The sequence below is a fragment of the Pollicipes pollicipes genome, unplaced genomic scaffold (assembly GCF_011947565.3).
Source record: "Pollicipes pollicipes isolate AB1234 unplaced genomic scaffold, Ppol_2.1 Scaffold_3087;HRSCAF=3621_pilon_pilon_pilon, whole genome shotgun sequence".
Taxonomy (NCBI): domain Eukaryota; kingdom Metazoa; phylum Arthropoda; class Thecostraca; order Pollicipedomorpha; family Pollicipedidae; genus Pollicipes; species Pollicipes pollicipes.
This window is the reverse complement of record NW_023596225.1, coordinates 18,380,670-18,388,745: the sequence shown is the minus strand read 5'-3', so window position 1 is coordinate 18,388,745 and position 8,076 is coordinate 18,380,670. Positions and strand designations below refer to the sequence as shown.

The 8,076-nt window shown below is 56.0% G+C and overlaps 1 protein-coding gene across 1 annotated transcript in view; it reads right to left on the bottom strand.

Moving 5' to 3' along the window:
- The window catches only part of LOC119089343 (cuticlin-1), a 58,333-nt gene extending 52,836 nt beyond the window's left edge, over window positions 1-5,497 (bottom strand). Inside the window, exons 1-2 of the mRNA XM_037212013.1 lie at window positions 5,288-5,497; window positions 38-74 (exon numbers count right to left, since the gene is read on the bottom strand). Coding sequence (XP_037067908.1) covers window positions 38-74; window positions 5,288-5,317 — 67 coding nt within the window. The 5' untranslated portion in view covers window positions 5,318-5,497. The remainder of the gene's footprint in view (window positions 1-37; window positions 75-5,287) is intronic.
- Window positions 5,498-8,076: the final 2,579 nt, after the last annotated feature.

Here is an 8,076-nt window from a genome sequence, read left to right as displayed (position 1 = left end):
CCATGGGACACCATGCGAACTGCGCAGAGGGACTTACGTTTCTGGCCGGTTACCAAGCCGGTAACGGCTAACACCTGAAACGAAAAACAGGAGTTAGACGTTGGCACGGAGAGCACGGCTTCCCATGGATTACGGGCCCATATAGCTGGCCAGCGCTGAGCTCCTCACGCGTGCACGTTACTTGGTGAGAAACCCCCATAAAACATGGTTAAAACGTTGTTTGTCTCATCGATTGCCCATTTGCAGCCGTTGTGTTATCACCGCGCGTGAAACTGTAACGATAACACTCGCCCAGTCGACAATAATACACCCATCTTCGCCAGGCTCCTTGCGCGCCATACAGATACCGCTGATACCACCAAACCCGCTCTCTTTTTCGCCTCCCTGCTGTGCCTGCATGTCACCTTGAAGGGCATCTTTCCGTGGGGGCTGTAGTGACGTCACGCCTGGTGATCTGGTGGCCTCGGCAGCCAGGGATTGGCGCGAGCGGCGTCACGATAACGGTGTCGTCATTTTCACGTCCACACGAGCGGGTCACCGCCGGTCTGTCCTACGAACGCGCGCGGGTCACCGAGAGCGTGGTCACCATACCCATAAAGCGTGGGGAAGGCTGGCACGTACCTGCGAGCCGGTCACTGCCGGTCTGTCACGAACGCGCACGGCCACCGAACGCAGTCACCGTACCCAGAAAGCGTGGGGAAGGCTAGCACGTCCCGGCGCGCCGGCCACCGCCGGGCTGTCACGAACGCGTGTGGTGACCGAGCGCAGTCACCGTACCCTGAAAGCGTGCGGAAGCTCGCGCATTCCTCCGCGCCGGTCACCGCCGGTCTGTGACGAGCGTGGACGTTGACCGAGCGCAATCACCGACACAAAAGCGTGAGGAAGGCTAGCACGTCCCGGCGCGCCGGTCACCGCCGGGCTGTCACGAACGCGTGTGGTGACCGAGCGCAGTCACCGTACCCCGAAAGCGTGCGGAAGCTCGCGCATTCCTCCGCGCCGGTCACCGCCGGTCTGTGACGAGCGTGGACGTTGACCGAGCGCAATCACCGACCCAAAAGCGTGAGGAAGGCTGGCACGTCCCAACGCGCCGGTCACCGCCGGTCTGTGACGAGTGTGGACGGTGACCGAGCGCGGTCACGGTACCCTCAAAGCGTGGCGAAGTCTGGCACGTCCAAGCGCGCCGGTCACCGCTAGTTCGTCGGAGTGCTGTCGCGTAGTGCTAAGCGTGCGGCCGTTTCGCCGCAAGCAGGTTTTGTTTGCATGTACCAGGAAAGACTGGGGCAGCTTACGGCGGGTTTGACTGTCATAGGGTAGCTGGCAGTTGCCATGGCAATTAAAAAAGCGTCTTGAGCCATGAGATGATGCCTGACCGGAGATTATGTTTCACGCAGGATCGGTCTTGGGTCAATTGAGCAGCCAACACGCGCGTAAATGCATGTCCATTTTGTCCTCATGAAGCGCGGAATGCATTGAAGCGATCTGGCAGACTGATCCGCCATGTCGCCGAGGTGCTGTTGATCCTCTGCGGAGGAGTCAGCCCGTTACCGCCAGTCACGCCACTGAAGGTCGCCGGAGAGCGCTGGCACCGCAGACAGTGGGCTGACCGGTCATTTCTTCACACGCTGCCCACGACGAAACAGGGCCATGATTGAGAGCGATAGTGTTGTTGGATCTCGGTGTGGTCCTGGCGCCTGGTCACCACTACATTATCAGTGGCTATAGTCCGGCGCCCGGTTACCACCACATTGGTGTGTGTGGGCTATAGTCCGGTCCCCGGTTACCAATTCACTGGTTTGTATGGCTGTAGTCCGGCGTCCGGTCACCACTACATTGCTTTCTGTGGCTGTAGCCCGGCGCTCGGGTCGCCGCTACAATTGGTGTGTGTGGCTATAGTACGGTCCCCGGTTACCACTTCTCTGGTTTGCATGGCTGCAGCCAGGCGCCCGTCACCGCTACATTGGTTTGTGTGGCTGTAGGCCAGTACCCCGGGTCACCACCGCATCAGCTTGTGCGGCTGCGAGGGTGACGACTGCCATAACCAGGGAGGGCCTGCCCGGCGCGGCAGTTGGAAGGACCTCGAGACCTTGATGCGTCAGTGGGCGGCCCAGGGCCAGCCTCCGCCCACTGCCCGCTCGCTCCGCGCGGCGGGCTGAGCGGGCTCCAGGTCCTCGCTGCGCCCACCAGTCGCCCCGTGTCGGATCCCCGTCCCGACCCCAGCGCAGATCTCACACCAGTGACGTCAGCGGCGCCCCCCGCCGTCCGGAGATAAGGAGCGGGACGCCTGCACCCGCTCCAGCTCCGTCGGGCGGCGGCCCCGCCCTCGCTGCCATGTTCTGGGCCCGCCCGTCCGCTCATGGCGTCTGGCTTCGCAAGGCTAACGTGTCCGAGGGAGCCCGGCGAACCGCGCGTGGGAGGAATCGGCTGAACATGGAGGGGAGAGGGTCAAAAACCAGCCGGCCGGGTGGGCATAACGCCGCTACTTTCCTGGCCAGGCCGCGGAGTGGGCTGAAAACTTCGGCATGCAATCGTCACAAATGGTCGGTGCCCATGTCTGTGCGGCCAGGTCGCCTTTTGGGAAAGTTTTGCTGTGAAACACGTGCTGACGCATCCTGTCCCAGTTTGTACCGTTAACTGAGCGCTTTGATGTGGTGTGCTGGGTGGTGCCCTCCTTGCCTTACAGCATTCGATAGCTGCCAGCTATCATCATCTCAAGAATCATAGGCACTGCGTTGTGAAGGAGAGGAGCCAGCTTACGTAAGCCCCTTCAAAAGGCTGGAATGACAGCATGGCCTTCTTTTCACCATCTCCTATTGGTGAACAATAAACATCCGCTTGCTATTTGGCTATACGTGATTAACTAGCATACTTGATTGCGGAAATGCACATGCATATTTTAAGCTTGGGTGTATGAAGTTGGACGCCTTGAACACCACACTGGGCGGAGGTATAGGTGGCTGCAGTTGACCTTTGCAGTTACCATAAAACAGGTGATAAAGAGCCAACGCCATGGAGTCACGGTAATGTCACTGGCCCCGGCAGAGGCTGTGAAAACAGCTGGAACATGTGATCTACGGGCAATGTAGACACGTCAGTGGTAAACGGTCTGAAGCAAGCGTACCGGAGCATATTATGAATGCCAACAGCGGATGCAATGCATACACCCTTCACTCCCTGTTGTACTGAATCAGGCCGATTATTGAGAAACGGGCGCTTCTGTTGCAAGAAGGCTGACATCGAGAGCCAAGAAAGGGCATGATGATTGGATTGACGATCTGTTCCGCAGGATGGGCTAGCGCTGACATACCCGCGCCAAGGCCTTGTCTGAATTGCAACATGAGCAGAGATCAGTCAGATCTCTCCTCTCTCTCTGGTGGAGCACTAAAAACGACACAAAACATCGCCCTCCGGCGAGTCTGCAACTGGCGCGTCCTGCTGTAACGGAGGAACACCTGAGGTTGATCGCCTCAGCAAGTGGTTACTACGCTGTGGTCAATATGAGTTTGGAGAAGATGACCCCGTGGCGCGAGGAGTATGCCGCGTTTGGTTTCTTTACAGGTTTCGTATGGTGGGAATAATGCAGCCATACCACACATTTTCTCACCAACAGCGGGGGTAATTTTTGTTGACATAACTCCAAAGTGGTATTGAAGCTTGAACCGCACAGTTCGCGGATGCCTGAAGGCGCATTCAGCAGTGCAGCTGTTCAGTGCATTAGTAAGGAGTTTGTAACCGCAGCGCGCACGTTAAGCGAATTTGGTTCGTTTCTTGCGCGGATTATTAAACTTTTTCGGAGAATGATGATAGGCTAAGACATAAAGAACCAGCTGCTCTTTCCAATGCTATGTTGCATCGTGTGGAAAGACAGAAATATGACGTAAGCTTATGTGAATCATCTGCATACATCCACGTTAGCAAAAGGGGATATCTCAGCCAAACACCCCCAGGCCTCGAGCCGCGACATAGGCTGTCAAGCTTTGTGGCCGACTGAAATCTCGGAAAAAAACATTATTTCTACAAGAACGAGAACTCATTCGAGCTTATGGCATCAGTGCAGAACACCAACACCAACAAGGCGAAGCTGAACCACGGGATTTGCTAGCGATGTCAGCTGTCCTCCAAGGAACACAACATTCCAAACTAATAACTTCTTCTAAGGTCATTCCTGTAACGGCTGTGACCTGACCCCGACGGGCCTGACCTCGCACACCAACAGCAGGGAGGTCTGCATCTGAAGCCACCCCCAACCCGCACGAGCATCCTCCGACCTCCGGCATGACCACACAGGCCACCGCATCACCACCTTCCGTCCGTCCGTTTTTCTCCGGATAGTGACCATCTGTGCCCGCCGCCGCCGCCGCCGCGGCCGGCCCCGGTCCGGCCAGAACCGTAGGCGGGCTGCTTGGAGCGCTCCAAGGTTACCGGGGCGGCGACTGGCGCTGGCGCCGTGCACGCCTCCGCAACAGGATGTTGCCGAAGGGTGGCAGGTCGCTCACGAAACGTCCGCAAAATGTCCGAGAAACGCTCGCGGAGCGTCGTAAATAACTGCGGAATGGCTGCAGAATGGCTGTCATAGTTCACCAAAGGACGAGCCAGACTTCCGCGCAACGCTGGCGGAAAGTGGACGGGATGTATGGGGGGCGCACTTTAAATACCTGCTGAACGCGGGCCGGGTTTGTCATCCGATCTCCTAGCAAGTGTCCGCTGGGCATGCGCAAAAACCCACCCGAACATCTCCAAGCCCCACCGATCATCCGTCAACCATCCACAGAGTGTACGCTAGATGTCCATAGCGCGTCGGCGTCGGTCAAAGCGGTCGGTCCACAGCGCGCGCCGACGTCCGCCGAAGCGGTCCACAGAACACCATACAGCACACCCGGACTGTCCACGGTCGGGTGGCCCCCGCACGCCGTCGGAGCGTCGCGAAACAGGCCGCCCGCCGCCGGGGGAAGTTTCACTTTTGTTGGCGCTGATGGCCGGAGAGACGTGCCGAGTCCGCGGCACGCGTCCGGCCTCTTACGACAGAGGCCGTGGCGTAACGTCTCGAGAGCGTGCACGGGTGGTGTAAGGCCGCGCGCAGGGCAGGCGCCGCGCGGCTCCATTCATCTTACGCGTCGGGAGATCAACCTCACACTTAACGTGGGCGTCCTTCGCAGATGCAGAGATGACTGAATTGAGCGACGGCTCAGACCTTACACGAGCTTCGGTGGCCAAAAGCCGCGGGTATTTACAGCAGATCATCACACAGTTCTCAGCTGTGACCACGCCGCATCGACGGTGCGGGCCTTACCAGGGCTATTGCATCCAGCGCGGTCCTCATCGTGCTCCGCGGAGCGGGCTAGTTAATCCTTGGTCCACTCGGGCCTTTGGTAGCGTGCCCGTGCGTCACCCAGGAGCCACTACCGCGCTCTGTATCGCCGTTCCACCGGTCCACGTGCGGCACTGCAGACCCCCGGTCGCTGGTGTTGTGAGGAGAGACGCACCGGCCAGCGTTGCGCCTTCCCCCTGTCGACTGAGCGGGCCGCCGCCGCCGCTGCCGCCGCCCGGTGAAAGCAAAAGCGGCGGCCGGCGGAGGCCACGGTGCGGCAGATGATGCTGGCAGGGGCGGCGCCAGGCCGGCAGGTGAGGGGGCTCGCACGGGCGGTGGTAGGCGGGTGCACGGATGGTGGAGCTGTCAGGGAATGAGAGTTTTGATTTGTTCGGAGTGTCGTCTGGTGACCAGGTCGTGCCAGTTTTTCCTGAGCGCGCCTTTGGACCAGGTGAAGTTGTTGACATGCAGGGCCAATATCCGAAGACCTGGCATGGATTCCTCAAATACACGATCCTTGTTCTCTGACAGGGCATCTCCATGTGCAGTTTATCTAGGCAGACTCTTACGCAGGGCTCTCATGCAAGTCAAGGTTCTCATGCAGAATCATGCTCCGCACGAACACCTGCTACCACATGCACGCATCTGCCTTGGGTTCGTGACGTACATCAAGAGGCCGAAAGCTGCATTGCCTGCATCAAGAAGACAAAGGCCATAGCCGCCGCCTGCGCTGTGCACGTCATGGCCACATTCCACAGATGCAAGAATAGTTTTTTCTGCCTACTGCTAAGCCATGAGGCTCTGTGCTAAAGCACTGGCCCATGGACGGGTGCCATGCCTATCTTAGAAGAACGCCTCGTCGTCTGCCGCGAGTGCAGTGGTGTTGCATGCGTTGTCTGTTTCCCGACTCCGGATTTCTAAATATGTCCTAACGGGTCTAAACGATAACAATAATAAAAGAGCGAAGGGGAGGGAGAACACAAAAAGAAAAAGAACTCCTTCAAATTCTACGCTTTGCCTGAGACTATCACAACATAAACAGAAATAGAGCTTTAAGAGTGCATTTGCCGAACCTTCAGGACCTTTGTGCATTGCAGTCTCCAGATATTGTACGTCTCAGCGTTGCAGTCTTCCTAGAATGCGTCCTTGTTATTCCCAGTCTTTCTTATGACGTAGAAAGCTTCGTGTCCAAATGCGCACAGATACCTAGATCCTGGCTATCTGATAAAGCAAACTTCGGACCCCTCTAGCTGCTCGCTGAAGATGGTACATCACCGACGAACGCCAGTGGGTTAAAGTACCTTGCACGCCTCCGATTTCCTGGAACACCTTGCAGGCCCTACCAGACCGATCTTTCAAATGTGTATTACTGCTGTTGTGTTCAACTGACGCATTCTTGTAAAAATATTCTTGCAGAGCTAGGAAAAGTCACGATGACATAGCGTTATTACTAAATATCTGCGTGATTAGTATACCCTTCTCTATACGAATTTTAAATTTCTTGCCTTGTTTTAGATTCGCTTAATGCACTGACTAGCTTGACTGAGTGCCTGTTGTAGTCCGTCTTACGACACTAGGTCACTCCTGGTCACCATCAAAGGCCGCATGAACCTGTCTTGGGTATCGAGCCCAAATGGTTTATGTCACACTATTGCGCTAAAAAGGCAAGTAAAATTAGCATTTTACAACCTGATGACTTTTGGCCGCGTCATCATATCATCATAAGTCATGCAACTGGAAGCATTAGCTAAGTATGCTTGGTACTGTTTGATCTTATCTGACCTTTAACTTTGACCTTCACTAGCAATACTTCCAAAGTGCACTAACATTCTCTTTCGTTCGGTGTCGGTCGTAAGGCCCAATGGTTGTTCTTACGGGTGCTAGACAACCCGAACCCTCAATATTTTTTTTTTTTTAATGCGTTTAAGCCTCACATAATTTGTGACGTCATCGACCATATGAAATCTGTCAGTATAACCTAGATCAGAATGCATAGGCTGATGGTTGCCATTCAATTCGTCCGATCCGATGGATAGGTCAGGGGAAATAGGAACATTATTTTCAACTCCATGCGGTCGCCGTTCGCGAAATACCCTGGGTGGTACCGGGGTATTTCCTAACCGGGTACCGGGGCAACGCTCAGTCGGCGATGCGTTTTCGAACGTGTTACATGCATCAGGCGGGTTACATTCTGCTCGAAATTGATTCGAGCAAATATTTGGTGATAGATACTTTCGCACGGAATAGATGGAAGCAAGAACCAAATATTTACGAAAAAATATCTCACTAAGCGATTGACGCTATCTCTCATTTGCGGACCAGCCTCAATAGGTGTCTGATGATGAGGCTATAGGATTTCACAACTGGACTTAATCACAGCGCTAAAATGTCGCTTAAGTAATGACATCAAAACGTCGCCTTTAAGCATTTAGCTCCAATTATGACGAATTCACAATGCATTTAGAAGACACTAGATTCCTCTCAGAGCTCGCATTCACAAACACCCCAGATGTCGAAGCACCTGAAGCTCGGTATGGCCAGCCCTCGGTGGGCGTCGGTGTTTGTTAGCGGCGCGCGCGGCGGCCGGGGTGATCGGCCGACCCACCCGTAACGCCCGGCCGTTGCACCGCTCCGGTAAGGAACACTGGCACTTCCTCATGCCTATCATGACCTCCGGCCCTCCGCCCGCCTAATAACGATCGTTACGCGCTGGCGGCAGGCAGTCCAGCGCGGGTCGCCCGCCCTCAGGCCCCGGCCGGCGACAGTGCCAC